The 17,736-nt window shown below is 41.2% G+C and overlaps 1 protein-coding gene across 1 annotated transcript; it reads left to right on the plus strand.

Moving 5' to 3' along the window:
- The first annotated feature begins 11,103 nt into the window (after window positions 1-11,103).
- LOC145422830 (protein NLRC3-like) lies at window positions 11,104-15,749 on the plus strand. The gene is made up of 3 exons (XM_080294665.1): window positions 11,104-11,160; window positions 11,522-13,344; window positions 14,538-15,749. Exons 1-3 carry the CDS (start codon window positions 11,104-11,106, stop codon window positions 14,803-14,805), a joined length of 2,148 nt encoding a protein of 715 aa, XP_080150791.1. The 3' UTR covers window positions 14,806-15,749.
- The last annotated feature ends 1,987 nt before the right edge of the window (window positions 15,750-17,736 follow it).

The following is a 17,736-nucleotide window of genomic DNA, read 5'->3' on the forward strand; positions in this document are numbered from 1 at the left end:
ACTATGGTTTTGCAGACATACTATGTTTTTGCACAAATACCATGATTTGGCACAAATGCTATGATTTAGCAGAAATACTATGATTGGGTATAAATACTATGATTGGGCAGAAGTACCATGTTTAAGTACAAATACTATGATTTGGCAGGAATACTCTGGTTTAGCAGAAATACTCTGATTTAGCAGAAGTACTATCTTTTGGTAGAAATTCCTGCTAAAAGGTACTATTTCTGCGTTTTAGCAGAAATACTGTAATTTGGCATAAATACTATAATTTGGGATAAATACTATGATTTGGCACATATAATATATTCAGCACATATATTATAAAATAACAGAAATATTTGGCCCCAAAACCATGATTTTGCACAAATACCATGATTTTGCAAAAATACTATGAATTGGCAGAAATACTTGATTTAGCAGAAATACTATGAGTTGGCAAAAGTACTTAGATGTAGTAGAAGTACTTTGCTTTAGCAGAAATACTATGATTGAGGAGTAATACCTAAACATAGGAGAAATATTGATACACAGACACACATACACAGACAGTAAAGGGAACAGGAGCTGTGGAGAGTCTGGGCTTGGTATATGTAGGTCAGTTAAATTAGCTGCACCTGCTGTAGTCAGCCCTTACACACACAGACACAGAGAGAGGTGTGAGTTTTCTTCAGTGTATTTCTGACATTCAGGATTCCCCTCGAACAAATGGCCATAATTTCCTAACCGTAGAGGCTAGAACGGTCATTCAGGCATCGTTTTATTCAGAAGAGATGGGGGAATCTTCAGGTCTTCATAATTCAGAGATAAAACATAAATTCTTAAAGATATATGACTTGTAATACACTGTAACTGAGTAGAGGCGAAGCAAAAACTGCCTTGACTTGCGCTCAAACAACCTTTGGTAACTCTAAATCTATATGGAGCATCAAAATCATTCTTTCACCGTAAGAAACAGCAGGCTTTGGTGAACAGTCATGGAAATTTTCAGGGCTCTGTGGAAATCCATCAAAAAGATATGACGAGAGAAAAAAGTGGTTCATTTCCAGAGATTGAAATCTGATGAAATCTGAGCGAGGGACAAATTTCCTACCCTCAAACAAGTCCAACTCAAATCCAAATCCAACATCTAAGCTGTTTGCATGCTCTCCCCATGTCTGGGTCCTCTCTGGGTTCTCTGGCTCCCACAGTCCAAAGACGAGCAGTTAGTGGGGTTAGGTTGATTGGTGTATGTGCCCATGAGTATGAGTGTACACGGGTGTTTCTCTGTGTTAGTGACAGTCTGACAGAAGGCTGCATCCCTCAGCCTCATGTGGGCTGTGTAGCCCCTTTACAACTGCAGTGAGAGCTCAGACCTGTTTCTGGTGGGTGGTGGACTCCTCCAGGGCTTCCCCTGATTCCCCTTCTGCCACAGAAGACTGTGGCCTCAGAAACTCATATCTGCTTTTTGCAAATGAAGCGAACCTGTTGGCTTCATCAGCAGGGGCGGATCTAGAAGGGTGGCATGGGGTGGCAAGTGCCACCCTAAAATGATCCCTTGCCACCCCAAGTGCCACCCCAGTTTTGCATATGACAGTGTTGTTTATTAAAATAAGTTTAACAGTTTGAGCGTAGTTACAGTCAGCAGTGAATATAAATGCTAGAACTGGATATATTCCATAGTGTCCCCCCCTCCACATTAACAAATGGTTCAGCCCATAGCAGGACGGCTTTCTTCTTGTTTTCAGTAGCAAGCGATGCTTATGATTGTGCCAGAGCACATTTTGAACAACACCATGGGAATTTCTGATTTTACACAGGTGGGTGGATGTTACACTGTGGAAATGAAGGAAGGTCAGTGCTATTTTAAATGGTTGTAGAAAATGAAAAAACAGCAGGTGTATTGGCTGCATTTTTAGATAAATAGTTGTATCTGTTTACAAAATGTACAATTTATATTTGCATTTCAAGTTATAAACATTTACCCAACACGTCTGTGGTTTTTTTACAGTAAAAAATACTGCTAGGATTTTAGGTTCTTTGTGTGATTTCAGATCAGTAATAGTTACATTAATAGTAATAGTAATACTAATGCAGTATGTCAGTGAAAAAACAACTAAATTCAGTTGAGCTGAAAAGATACCAAACAAAGCAAGAGGAGGAAAAAATAAAATGAAACAATCTGAGGGTGAAATACAAACGTAAACTCAAAGGAGTCACAAATGTCCGGTTGTGTTTCAGACCTCAGAGGGTGAATCCAACAAATCATGAAAAATGAGGTTTACATGTTTGTTCATGACAGTGCAGATTTCTGACATTTTGTGTAATTTAAGCTGCAACAATGTGACAGTTTTCTAACAAAAACAGTGAAACTTAAGTTAGACTTGTGTTTGTAAATGAAGCGCCCCATGTTGTGTAGCTTTCTGGAGTTTATACTTATTGGGCTACATATGTATTTAATATACAGGCTGTACAGTACATAACATCAAAACTCACATGTTTCATGTAACTAAAGTGTGTAATCATGTGGGTACAGACAATAATTAAGTTATAGACTATATTTATATGAAAAACGTGCATACTTACTGCATTTGAATCATTTTAACCACATGTAACCACCTGCATATGTGTTTGGGGGGAAAAGGCTTTGATTTTGCCACCCTAAGAAAATTTCTCTAGAGCCGCCCCTGACCATTTCACAGGATTTGCATTTAAAGATGCAACAAGACTAAAATGGTTAGGGTCAGGAGGTCAAAGGTCAGAGCTCCTGTGGGTCTGAGGGCGGCCTCACGCTGGAGAAGGATGAAGGAGTCTGACCTGAGCCAGTGTTTGACATGAACACATCAGCACTGCTGTCAGTGAGCCTAACGACAGCCGTTAGCATCATTTCAGTGTTTCAGTCATAAAAACACTTCCTGTCTCTGTGGTGGTTACAGCGACATCATGCAGTTTGTGCTTTGACCTCCAGAGGGCGACAAATCAGCACAGACAGAGAGCTCCATTCAAACTTTGCTGCCATCAGGAATAATTCTTCAAATATAATCATCAGTGTTTGAGCAGTTATGATATCAGGGACAATCTAGACATGTGTGACAATACTGAACATGTCACATGACACACCTCAAACATCATGTGATCCACTCTCAGTCTGCACTTTCATTCATGACTTCAACAGGTTGAAATGAGCTTTGAAGAAACATTCAGTGAAATTAATCTTTCATGGATTCATGTGAGCAGCAGATGAACTTTGTACCAACAACATCTTCAATAACAGAGTCTGAATGAAGCTCAGGTGTTGATGCTGCTCACTGATTGGACGCTTGGTTTCAGCTCTGCTCTCAGTCTTTACTGCACAGGTGAAGGTAGAAAGTGTGACTGGATCTATAGACTGGAAACAGAGAAACATGCTGAACATTTGAAGCTTTGCAGCAGAAATGTTCATGTTACAAATACAGCAGAGCTGATCTGGGATCAGTGTGTTCACACCTGCAGCTACAACAAGGTTTCATGTCTCCACACGTCAGCATGTGAACTTTACTCTGACTCAGTCTGAGCAGTCAGACGGCATATTTTTAAAGTTAACACATCAGCACACACAGAGCTGAGCCCCTCCCACCTGTGCTGAGTTTCAGGTGGAGCCCCGCCTCCTTCCAGGAAGCAGCTCACCTGTGTGTCCGTGTTTAGTGTCCAGGTGTGGAGTGGAGCTTGTTGTTGGTGTGTGAAGAAACTGTAAGTTTGCTTTGTTTCCTCCTTTAACAGTTTGTCTTTAGGAACTTTACTGTTTGTTCAGCTCGTGTTTGATTTCTTCACACAACAAACTGTGTGTGTTTGTATTTCCGGTCTCTCCATTAAAGTCAGTGTGTAATGTTTCCTGGCTAACATCAGCTGTGTGCAGCTTAGTTCAGCACAAATCTGCCGCTCCATAGTTCACGGTAACGGACTCACAGCTGGACCAACGAGGCCGAGTGTGTCCGCCACTCTGAGCTACGTTCGTGTTTGTGTACTTGTAGTTTGTACTTTGAGTTCACTCAGAGCCCACAGAGGACGCAGCGTACGTGATGACGTCACAGCCCTTTACCTCCTTTACTGTCACTGTGATTAATATTTACACACGAGACACCTGCAGAGCTCTGACGCTAAGCTAGCACACAGCATGTTAATGCTAAGCTAACACTAAGCTAACACTAAGCTAGCCAAGAACCCAGAGTGAGGTTAAAGCTGAGTAAACACTGACCTCAGACCAGCACCGTGATAAAGTGAGCTGCTGCTGCTGAACTTGAACAGGTAACAAAGTGATGAGCAGTCAGGCTGCAGGTTTCTACCTGTTCATGTTTCATTAAACATTAGAGACAGACTGCTGAGTACATCTCATCTCTATCCAAACAACCTACAGTCCACAAACACATCATGAACCAGTGCTCTGGGCTGTGGTCTGTCCCCAGTTACATGGATCAGCTGGTTCCCTGCAGGTGACTGCTGCTGTGGTTTGGAGCGGATGAATAAACCTGAACTGAATCAGGTGTCCAGTTACTTTTGATCCCTTTAAACCAGGCTGTCACATGTTCAGCATGTGAAACTCCTCCTCCTCCGTGAAAATGGGTGTGGGTCTCAATCAGCCAAGGTTTTGGGTGAACCCATTGTGAGATCTAGCCCCACGCTATCATGTGATTTCCTGTGATCAAATGTCCCAGGATGTGAGTGGGCGTTAAGACGTCCATGTCCCTCTTCAAGCAACTTAAAGAAGTCCAGACGCTTTTCTTTCCAAGCTCCTTCAACAACATCATTCATAGAACAGCTTCCAGCTTCTTTTGCTCGGCTACAGTTTGGATGGATTTGCATTTAAAGATGCAACAAGACTAAAATGGTTAGGGTCAGGAGGTCAAAGGTCAGAGCTCCTGTGGGTCTGAGGGCGGCCTCACGCTGGAGAAGGATGAAGGAGTCTGACCTGAGCCAGTGTTTGACATGAACACATCAGCACTGCTGTCAGTGAGCCTAACGACAGCCGTTAGCATCATTTCAGTGTTTCAGTCATAAAAACACTTCCTGTCTCTGTGGTGGTTACAGTGACATCATGCAGTTTGTGCTTTGACCTCCAGAGGGCGACAAATCAGCACAGACAGAGAGCTCCATTCAAACTTTGCTGCCATCAGGAATAATTCTTCAAATATAATCATCAGTGTTTGAGCAGTTATGATATCAGGGACAATCTAGACATGTGTGACAATACTGAACATGTCACATGACACACCTCAAACATCATGTGATCCACTCTCAGTCTGCACTTTCATTCATGACTTCAACAGGTTGAAATGAGCTTTGAAGAAACATCAGTTCAGTGCTGAAATATTTAAACGCTGCAGGAAGAACAACAACAAAGTGATGACGGATGTTTGTGCTTCAAACAGGAAAACCAGCAGAAATAAATCACAGCCTGCCAGAGGTTTGGAGTTTCCGAGGTGCAACTGAACGCAGCACAGTGTTCCAATGCTCCTGATTGTCCTCAAACGTCTCTTTGGGTGTTTCCTTCCTGCTCAAAGTTTAATTTCACTTCCTGAACTTCGTGGAGTGGAGCTTGTTGTTGGTGTGTGAAGAAACTGTAAGTTTGCTTTGTTTCCTCCTTTAACAGTTTGTCTTTAGGAACTTTACTGTTTGTTCAGCTCGTGTTTGATTTCTTCACACAACAAACTGTGTGTGTTTGTATTTCCGGTCTCTCCATTAAAGTCAGTGTGTAATGTTTCCTGGCTAACATCAGCTGTGTGCAGCTTAGTTCAGCACAAATCTGCCGCTCCATAGTTCACGGTAACGGACTCACAGCTGGACCAACGAGGCCGAGTGTGTCCGCCACTCTGAGCTACGTTCGTGTTTGTGTACTTGTAGTTTGTACTTTGAGTTCACTCAGAGCCCACAGAGGACGCAGCGTACGTGATGACGTCACAGCCCTTTACCTCCTTTACTGTCACTGTGATTAATATTTACACACGAGACACCTGCAGAACTCTGACGCTAAGCTAGCACACAGCATGCTAACACTAAGCTAACGCTAAGCTAACACTAAGCTAAAGCTAAGCTAGCACTAAGCTAACACTAAGAGTTCTTACAGACACGAGTTAAAAAGCTGCTTTTAGTTTGTGATCAGAGTCCAGGACTGAGAGCAGCAGCAGAGCTGATGGATGATGAATTACTGGATGGAAGAAGCTTCTCATTAGCAGTGAATCAGTGTGTGTGCAGTTCTCTGCAAACTCAGCAGCAAGAATTAGTGTGAAGCTTTAACTCTGCTGATCCTCTTTGAATCCTGGATCAGCTGAAACGTTTAAACTGTTGTTCACACGTGTTGGACTGACTGAAGCTTCCAGTCACAGTGAATCAGTGTGTGTCAGTGAATGCATCGTGTGTGCTTCAGGCTCCATCTAGTGGACTGATAGCAGAGCAGCTGATGGCAGCTTCCTCTGCCTCACACTGCTGTCTGACTGCATCCAGCTGACACTGAGATGAAGCAGGAAAGAAGCAGCTGATATTTGGACAGCACACATGATGAAAGGAGGATTTCAGCTGATGTGCACATGAATGATTTGTGTTTCCTCTGCAGGTAGAAAGTGTGTGTGAGCTGAATTGAGCAGCATGGATCAGTGTGAGGACAGAGAGGAGGGAGTCCCTCCCTCTAAAAGCACTCTGTGTGGGGAACATGAGAGCCAGACCAAAGCTCAGAGGTGAGATGACCATCTCTAACTGTCCATGACTCTTCTCCATGTCACAGCTCAGCACTCACATCACTGCTCCATCATTATTCACAGGAAGAAACAAGGAACTAAACGTAAACATGAACCTGAAGCCAGCTCTGTGTCCTTAAGGAGTGACTGGTCTGAAGAGCGCTACATTTATTTTAAAGTCCAGCCTGTGTCTGCTGCAGAGAGGTGAGCTGTTAGCAACATGAACTCTTTGATTAAACTGCTTGATGTTGTTGGATATAAACTACAAACACGTCGTTCCCTCAGTCCCATTTAAACTGTCTTTTAAAACAAGCCTTTGGTTTCTAAACAACTGAAAACCCACTTCAGCAAACAGGAAGTGATCAGAGCGTCCGTCCACTTCCTGTCAGGCCCTGCAAACATTTCATATTGAAGAAAAGTAGCTGACATCTCACATTTTTACTCCACCACATTCAACCATTTTGACATTTTACAGCATGAAACTCTTGTCACATGACTCCTGTTATGTTATAGAGTCATGTGACCACCAGGGAGGGATTTGTATGGATGAAACACATTCAAATCAATCTGATTCATCAATGGAAACATTTTTGGTGTAAATGCAGCAACACTGAAAACGCTGAAGATAAAAACACAACAGATGAAATATGAACAAATCGAGGCTTTGAATACACGTGTGTGTGTTTGAGACACAGAGATAAATGGATTGTGTGTCTGTCCTATTGCTGCGTGAGGGTTTTATTGTAGATTTTGTGCGTGTACACTTTTGACCACGAAGGTGTTGAAAGGGCGTAAAACAGTTGGAGGCACCAGAGTGAACACTAGTGCTGTCAGTAGATTAAAACATGACTAATTAATGACACAATCTTCTGTCATTAATCCTGATTAATCACAATTACTTGATCAATAGCTGCAGTTACATTTTTCCAACTTTATATTTAAGCCTGTAACAGACGTTTACACCATATAATGAAGTCAATGCAGAATAAACACAAAGAATGTTAAACGCTTCAATTCAAAGAGACTTTGAATAGTTTTCAGTCTTTAACTCAGCTTCTCTGCTGTAAATACAACTTTGTAACAAACATATATACTAAAAGCTAAGTGTGCACTAATATATAATAATATATAATCTATATTACTGCTGTTAATGAAAATGTTTAATCAGACTCATCACAGGGTTACTGTGGATTCATTTGGATTAATCACCATTAAACATCATTTTTAATGTAAACGAATCAAAGTTCATTTCATGAGCAAACAGACTCGAGAGAAAAGGGCAAATTTACACACTTAACATGTTTATTGAACATGTAAACATTGATTAACCTCCTGAATGAGCCGACCCCCCCAGGGACAGTCCTGCATGCTAATGATGGGCTCTGCTCTGTACCTGCAGGATTCTGTCAGCCACAAACTCCTCAGCTGATCCTGAATCTGAGCCCATCTGTCAAACAATCATTTTCTTCACAGGTCTGTGGAGGTGGCACTGATCCTGCAGCAGTCTAACACTCTCTGTCACTCTTCTTCAAGTCTTTGACACGAGGAACCAAAACTATGTTATTAACAACACTAACAGGTCTGCAGTTTGTCCACTTGGCAGTTGTGTCATCAGTGCTTTGCATTGTTGTGATATTTTAAGCTGGAAGTGCTTCGGTGAAAAGAAAATTCCTTCTGTCACGATGTGCAGAGTCCTTCATGTTGGTCGGCTGGTCCGTCTTGTTATTTTTTTAATGCTCAAACTTTCCATCGAGAGGTCAGTGTGTGTTTGTCATCTTCCATATTGAGCTGATTGGTTCAGCTGCCGTCACTAACAGATGTGCTGCACATCTGCACGTGTGCAAAGGTAACTCTACTCGGACAAACTGCTCGAAGTGCGTTGATAGAAACATTTCAGGGATTTTGAGTCGTTCTGCTCTCCAGATGTGTCGTGTTAAAGGTTTTTATCATGTTAATCATGATAACAGATGAACCCCTAACCCTAACCCTACATGTTAATTTTGACAGCAGTGGTAAATCCTTTTTAATGTTCTTCTGTCAGATCATTGGTTAGACTCGACTCCAAATACGAGACTCGGAAAACTCAAATGAAAACTCAAATCAAAGCAATGAGAAAAGGACTTCTTATGTTAGAATGAAAACATATGGAAGTGGTCAGGTTTCAAACACTCGTTGAATCTACTGCACAGTTACATTCAGGGACCTTTGGCCTCCTGAGAGCATTAGTTGATGGTTCATCACAGTTTTCTCAAAGTTTCCTCTGAGCTTCTGCAGCATCATCACTTCCATCACTGATGAAAGAAAGTTCATAGAAAACAGAAAATATATCTTCAGAATCTGAGAGTCTAAAACTTGACAGATTTGATTCAGATGAAGTTATTTGAGCAGAAACTCCTGGATCTTTATCCTGTGTTGATCTAATCCTTCATGGTTCCTCCACAGAGTGGACCAGCAGAGCTCAGAGGTTCCCAGTGGTCAGTCTGCCCAGCAGCATCAAACACAGCTGGACTCCATATTTATGGTCTGTACATGTACAACAACTACTTTATTATTAATAATAATGCATTTATTTATAGGTCCCTTTCAGAACACCAAGGACTCTGTGGACTAAATGACCAAAAGAAACAAACTTTGAAATCAGACGGTGCAAATGTGATCACAGGGAAACGTTTTAAACATCGAGGCTTTAAACAGAAACCAAAGTGAAACAGTTTGTAGTCGAGATCAGTGGGAATGAAGCTGAATAACTGTTTCTTCAATAACTTTGAGCTCTTAAAAAAACAAAAACTAGCTGAAAGTCTGGCTGCTCTTATGAAAAGTACAGAGAAATTATGGGTCGCTCAACGCTTGTGCACAATATAGGAGTTTAAATAAATCTGAAGAATAACTCAAAGTCCTACAATCATACTGAGAAAATCATCTACAGCTAACTATCCAAGTGGATTTGTTTAAGACAGCTCCATCTGCTGGTGGCCCTCTGCAGGTGCATGAAAGGGGCGTGTTTATAGTGAAAGTAGTAGAGAAAGTAAACCCCACGGGAAGGAGGAGGACTCTCAGCGGCTTCCAGCTCATATTCAGACATTTGACTTCTCACTGAAAGCAGCAAGTTTGAGTGTCTGTACCTTAGTTAGAAGAGATAACATGTCAGTAGTAATTAGAGTTGATTGAGCAATGCTGTCCTTGTAATGTAGTTTATGATTTTTATGGACAAGTCCAGTTTTTCTGTAGAGCCTCTCAAGTTGGTGACAGCAGCAGTGGAAGTTCACGTGTAAACCAGAGCAGCAAATCAGGTCCAAATGTGTTGTTCACAGTGAGTGGGATCATCATTGGCTGCTATGTTAACCTCCTGCAGCAGGATGTCTTTGGTCAGAGAATGGATAGATCACGAAGCCATTGTTGAGTTTAGGGAGACAGTAGACAGTTGGAGGAGGTTCAGCCAGTTGACACACAGTAGATAAAATAACTGAAGGCAGGAGCAGACACCTGTATGACTTTCCACCTCTCACATAGATTATTTCCCTGGGCAGCGCCACAGGGCTGGTAGATGTAAACAAAGCTGGAGGAGAGGATTTATTCATCTGAGAAAAGTCACAGAGTTGTGTCTTGATGCTCAATCATCCAGGTACGTAAATCCCAAAAAGCTTGATTCTGTTCATCTGGATGTTTTCAGTGGGAGAAACGTTTCATCATCATCAGGTGACTTCTTCAGTCTCAGCTGACTGCAGGTTTCAATCTTATAAACAGGACATTTGTATGACTGAAACCAGCCCACTGAAGGAACAATGGGCTGGGAGGTCAGTTCATTGATCATTGGTACGCATATTGTCAGGACCATTGATCAATGGTTGTTGATCAGTGGTCATGAGTCCAGTTCACAGAGAGCTGGGGAATGGCTGCAATCACAGCATGTAAGATGGTGACAGTTGTACCCTTAGGCCCCTCCTCCATTCAGAGATGGTCTTTCCTTTTCACATAAATGGCCTCCTTGACTCCGCCCTCAAACCAGCGTTCACATTTACTCAGGACCTTCTTGATGTGAAGTTCTTCTGCTTCGCTGGCTGCTGTGTCTGTGGGGATGGTGTTTGTTCTGTGTTGTTGCGTCCTGATGGCGCCCAGTTTGTGCCCCAGTGGATGATGAGAGTCAAACCTTAAATACTGATCTGTATGTGTAAACAGAGTGAACCTTTAAGACCAGTTGTCTGTACGATCAACTCAGTCACCTGAAACATCTCCAAGTTTCTGACTTTGATCATCAACCTGTTGGTAGTTCAGCTCTGAACACCAGTGAAATGTTTCTCCCACTGAAATCGCTGCATTCATATGAACAGCATCAACGTTTTGGGATCATGGAGTTGTGGACAAAGTCTCAGTTAATCAGATAAAGTCAAACCTATAATTGGTAAAGAGTTCGCGGATGATATGCCCCTTGATCGTAAAGAAGTGGATGTTGTGTGGACTAAAGTTCAGAGTGGTGGGTCATTCATAAAGTATTCTGTTCCAGCTGCTGGAGGACAACATCATCACTTTTGTGAAGAACGAGCTGAAGAAGATCCAGAAGGCTCTGAATCCAAATAAGCCCCAGTGCTTGGAGTTTCAGAGGGAGGATGATGAGCAGAGGAGAAACAGCAGAGAGGCATTTGTGAAGATCACAGTGGACTTCCTGAGGAGAATGAAGCAGGAGGAGCTGGCTGACCGTCTGCAGAGACGTAAGAGGATTTATCTAAAGATTTAAGCTGCTGGATAAATGAGACACTTGTGACACCAGTGTGTTCAGTCATTTCTCAGTGGGTCAGAAATTGTCATCAGCATTTTGTAAAATATGATTGTTAAAGTTGTATTTTTATTATTATTATTCAGAACTTCCAGCTGCTGTTTGTCATCGTAACCTTAAATCTAAGCTGAAGAAGAAGTTCCAGTGTGTGTTTGAGGGCATCGCTAAAGCAGGAAACCCAACCCTCCTGAATCAGATCTACACAGAGCTCTACATCACAGAGGGAGGGACTGCAGAGGTCAATGATGAACATGAGGTCAGACAGATTGAAACAGCATCCAGGAAACCAGACAGACCAGAAACAACCATCAGACAAGAAGACATCTTTAAAGCCTCACCTGGAAGAGATGAACCAATCAGAACAGTGCTGACAAAGGGAGTGGCTGGCATTGGGAAAACAGTCTTAACACAGAAATACAGCCTGGACTGGGCTGAAGACAAAGCCAACCAGGACATCCAGTTCATATTTCCATTCACTTTCAGAGAGCTGAATGTGCTGAAAGAGGAAAAGTTCAGCTTGGTGGGACTTGTTCATCACTTCTTTACTGAAACCAAAGAAGCAGGAATCTGCAGCTTTGAAGACTTCCAGGTTGTGTTCATCTTTGATGGTCTGGATGAGTGTCGACTTCCTCTGGACTTCCACAAAACTACAATCCTAACTGACCCTAGAAAGTCCACCTCAGTGGATGTGCTGCTGATAAACCTCATCAGGGGGAAACTGCTTCCCTCTGCTCGCCTCTGGATAACCACACGACCTGCAGCAGCCAATCAGATCCCTCCTGACTGTGTTGGCATGGTGACAGAGGTCAGAGGGTTCACTGACCCACAGAAGGAGGAGTACTTCAGGAAGAGATTCAGAGATGAGGAGCAGGCCAGCAGGATCATCTCCCACATCAAGACATCACGAAGCCTCCACATCATGTGCCACATCCCAGTCTTCTGCTGGATCACTGCTACAGTTCTGGAGGATGTGCTGGAAACCAGAGAGGGAGGACAGCTGCCCAAGACCCTGACTGAGATGTACATCCACTTCCTGGTGGTTCAGGCCAAAGTGAAGAAGGTCAAGTATGATGGAGGAGCTGAGACAGATCCACACTGGAGTCCTGAGAGCAGGAAGATGATGGAGTCTCTGGGAAAACTGGCTTTTGATCAGCTGCAGAAAGGAAACCTGATCTTCTATGAATCAGACCTGAAAGAGTGTGGCATCGATATCAGAGCAGCCTCAGTGTACTCAGGAGTGTTCACACAGATCTTTAAAGAGGAGAGAGGACTGTACCAGGACAAGGTGTTCTGCTTCATCCATCTGAGTGTTCAGGAGTTTCTGGCTGCTCTTCATGTCCATCTGACCTTCATCAACTCTGGACTCAATCTGCTGGAACAACAACAAACAACATCCAAGAAGTCTGAAACAGGAGAATCTGCAAAGAAACACTTCTACCAGAGTGCTGTGAACAAGGCCTTACAGAGTCCAAATGGACACCTGGACTTGTTCCTCCGCTTCCTCCTGGGTCTTTCACTGCAGACCAATCAGACTCTCTTACGAGCCCTGATGACACAAACAGGAAGTAACTCACAGACCAATCAGGAAACAGTCCAGTACATCAAGGAGAAGCTCAGTAAGAATCTGTCTGCAGAGAAAAGCATCAATCTGATCCACTGTCTGAATGAACTGAATGATCGTTCTCTAGTGGAGGAGATCCAACAATACAGGACTTCAGGAAGTCTCTCCACAGGTAAACTGTCTCCTGCTCAGTGCTCAGCTCTGACCTTCATCTTACTGTCATCAGAAGAAGATCTGGATGAGTTTGACTTCAAGAAATACTCTGCTTCAGAGGAGGCTCTTCTGAGAATGCTGCCAGTGGTCAAAGCCTCCAACAAAGCTCTGTGAGTAAACATGTTGTCATCGCTTCATTGTTAAAATCATGGGAAATAAATCAGAAATGCTGAGTTCAAAGAGCACTGTAACATTTTTTTAAAATAGTAAATTAAATGATCATCAGTCACTCGGTAAATATATGGTAGTTTTAATGTTTCACTCCAGCATTTCTAAAACACACTTTGTTCTGTAACTCTTATCAAAGGACAATCCAGACCCAGCCTATAAGAACATGAGCTCTGATGCTTCAGCCCCTCTGACAGGTTTATTATCCTCAGCTTGTTCATTTGTCTCCAACTCCAGGAGTTTGGTTGTTTTATTCTAAAGCACAAACTTCACCTGCCAGACTTCACCTACATCTTTTTCTGATGTTCATAATTTAAGTTCAAGTTTGTATCTCACTTTCAGTGCACACCCTCCCTTTTTAAATATAAATCTCTGCTGTGCTGTCATGTTTTCATCCTGTATGGAGGGAGAAACTCGGTCTTCATTACTGAAATTGCCTCTAAGGTCGTGTTTCTTGTCAGTAACCATATGTAACTGTAAGGCTTCCATAACCAGTGTTATCACAGAATTACAGTGGGTTCACTCTGGGTCCTCTACAGTTTCTTCCCACTGTCCACAGACATGCAGTTAGGTTACCTGGTGATCTAAACTTCATGCAGGTGTGAGTGAGAGTGGTTGTCTGTCCCTCTGTGGGCTTAGTGGAAGAGACTGGATGGATCTCTGCTTTGTCTTTGATATATGCTGACAGCAAACATTCTCCATGAAGTCTGCATTTCAGCTCATTTCCTTTATACACACCTTTAACAGGAAGAGTTTTATACAGCTAGTGTTTAAAATCCAGTGTTATTCACAATACACAGGTAATGAGCATGATTATTGAATTACTAAAATTTTCTAAAATAATTGTTTTAGTTAATATTGTATGACAGTGTACACAGAATTATTAGCTCAGTAGGCAGAGTGGTTGCCCCATGATCATAAGGTCAGGGGTCGAATCCACCGAATAGTTACCTTGTGGTACCCCTGAGCAAGGTACCATCAAGGTACCAATCATGTGCACTGGACTGGTAGCACTCATAGTCTCATAGGTTTAAATAAATTTAAAAAAAAAAGGGTTCAACATATAAACAAATTTAATTTGATCACATATATTGTTTGTTTTTTTTTGTTTTTGTTTTTTCCCTTTCTCTCTCAGACTGAGCAGCTGTAACGTCTCAGAGAAAGGCTGTGAAAATTTGTTGTCAGTGGTCAGCTCCCAGTCCTGTAGTCTGAGAGAGCTGGACCTGAGTACCAACAGCCTGAAGGCTTCAGCAGTAAAGCTTCTGTCTGCTGCAGTGGAGAGTCCACATGCCAAACTGAATGTTCTGAGGTCAGATCAATTTGTATTCTGTTTAGTTCTGTTTGTTTATGTGTTTGATGTTTGTTTTTGTTTATATCTTTATCCAGTTATCCTTGTTTCATAGCATTTTTATTCATTTCAAAGTTAAACGGAAGTTTTACTAACCTGCTCAGCACAAGACAATAAGCTATTGCACCTTGATTACACTTTAACAACAATCTTTATTCATGTTTTTATCTTCAGACTTAACATCTGTGAACTCTCAGAGGAAAACTGTGAAGCTCTGTCCTCAGTTCTCAGCTCGCAGTCCTCTAGTCTGACAGAGCTGGACCTGAGTATCAGAATGCTACAGGATTCAGGAGTGAAGCTTCTGTCTGCTGGACTACAACGTTTAAACTGTAAACTGAATACTCTGAGGTCAGATCAGAAAACATTTAGTTTTTAGAATTATTAATTAAAGTTCATACATATGATGTTGTATCTTAGTATGTTTATGTTTCCTTTAAAAAATAGAAAGTCAACATTTAATGTTGTGAAATGTGTTAACAAACTCTACATGAGTACTTGTTTTATAGATTGTCTTTTATTTTTCAGACTGAGTGGCTGTAACCTGTCAGAGAGAAGCTGTGAAGCTCTGTCCTCAGTCCTCAGCTCCCAGTCCTCCAGTCTGAGAGAGCTGGACCTGAGTAACTCTGACCTGCAGGATTCAGGAGTGAAGCTTCTGTCCGCTGGACTAAAGAGTTCACAGTGTGCAGTGGAAACTCTCAGGTCAGGATTCAAACTTTTCCACAGATGATCATTTGAAATGTGATTTATATTATTGTATAAACAGGTAACTTTTACAGCTGTCAAGTGAACTTTTATTCACATTTGAGTGGATAATTGGACTCTGAATTACTAAAAGTTGTTATAGTCATGTCTCTGTTTATTTAAAAAAATACTTCATGCACTGCCTAATTTAAAGATTTAGGCTCCTTTGGGCCCATAATATATATATTTGATTTCTTTGTGAATGAAATTAGGAGGATATTGGCGACTGCTGATTGGCTCGCTGTTTGTTTTTTATTCACAGTACTTAATTTTAAAGGCTGATTTCTCTAAATGAGATGTTTATCTTTTCTTCTACAACACGTGGAGCCACCAAATCTTCTTGCTTGATTTATTCATTACAGTTTGATTTAAAGAATATTAGACTCGTAACATAATAAATATATTTATTTCACTTCTTCTTGAGAGAAAGAAAGGGATGACTGGGTGAGCTCCAGTGGTTCATCCCAGCAGAGAGAGCGGCACACTGGGCTGCAAATGATCACAGTAGTAATGGCCATAGTTTGATAAAACAGGCAGTCTTACCCTGTAGATAATACAGGGTTCTGGTGCCGATGTGGGGGAGGGGAGTCGCCCGGTACTAACTACATACTACTAACTACCTCATCCAGATGTCTTCCCTACTAAACCTGATAAGAAGTAACTGCAGTAGCCTTATAGGTCAAATCAGTTTCACCTGTTAAAGTTAGCTCCACTATTAATTAGGGGTGGGGGAAAAAATCGATACTGTGTAGTATCGTGATATTTTGTTTGCTAATAATGTATCGATACAGGGACAGCAGAAATCGATATTTTGTTACAAACAATTTTTTCTCTGAAGTCAACATGCTCTGGAGTCAGAGCATGTTGACTTCAGAGCATGTTGATCCTTTTTCTGAGCAACAATCCTGACATTCCTTCACTGTCCAAATGTGTTTAACTTTTTTTTTGGCAGCAATAAACATGACAGTTTACTTATTTTAATTTAAGACATGTTTAATTTTAATTAAGTTTGAAACTTTTTTATTTAATGTAAAATTATATATTTTTTTAAATTTACTTTCAAATTCTTCAGTTGCTGAAGGGGCTGCATAGTTTTCATAAATTGCATAGTTCAGAATAGCTATAATTGTACCAGATGGTTGCATTCAGTTAAGTTGGACTAGACTGTAATACAAACCGTTCAGTTTGTCAACAATAAAACTGACTGAAATGAGAGAAAGACTGAGTGTGAGACTTTGATATTAGATCAAATGAATATTGATAAAGTTTACCTTTATGTGCAGAATTTAAATATCGCAAAATATTTAAAAAAATCGCAATAATATCGTATCGTGCGTTAAGTATTGTGATAATATCGTATCGCGAGTTGTATGGTGATTCCCACCTCTACTATTAATGGTGTCACTTGTTATTTCTGGGATGAGTTTAGTAGCCTGAACAGCTGCTTAAAGGAAAGTAATTAAATAATAATAATAAAAATAACCTAAGTCCGGGGGAACCTGCAAGAGCTGTTTGCACAAAGAATAATGCTCAGACTTTGAGGTTTTATCGTTTTACACAAGGTTTAAAAATGAATGTCCACAATTGAATTGCAGAAATTGTTATTGAGCTAATACTGATGTAGTTGTTATCTTTGGTAAGGAGAGGTTGGAGGAAGGATGAGCACAGTCAGGCCTAAAGATGCTCTTAATAATAATAATGGATTGCATTTATATAGCGCTTTTCGAGACCCTCAAAGACCCTTTACAATCCCACTACAGGGAGTGCAGAATTATTAGGGAAGTTGTATTTTTGAGGAATAATTTTATTATTGAACAACAACCATGTTCTCAATGAACCCAAAAAACTCATTAATATCAAAGCTGAATGTTTTTGGAAGTAGTTTTTAGTTTGTTTTTAGTTTTAGCTATTTTAGGGGGATATCTGTGTGTGCAGGTGACTATTACTGTGCAGAATTATTAGGCAACTTAACAAAAAACAAATATATACCCATTTCATTTATTTATTTTTACCAGTGACACCAATATAACATCTCCACATTCACAAATATACATTTCTGACATTCAAAAACAAAACAAAAACAAATCAGCGACCAATATAGCCACCTTTCTTTGCAAGGACACTCAAAAGCCTGCCATCCATGGATTCTGTCAGTGTTTTGATCTGTTCACCATCAACATTGCGTGCAGCAGCAACCACAGCCTCCCAGACACTGTTCAGAGAGGTGTACTGTTTTCCCTCCTTG

The sequence above is a fragment of the Astatotilapia calliptera genome, chromosome 3, assembly GCF_964374335.1.
Source record: "Astatotilapia calliptera chromosome 3, fAstCal68.1, whole genome shotgun sequence".
Classification (NCBI taxonomy): Eukaryota; Metazoa; Chordata; class Actinopteri; order Cichliformes; family Cichlidae; genus Astatotilapia; species Astatotilapia calliptera.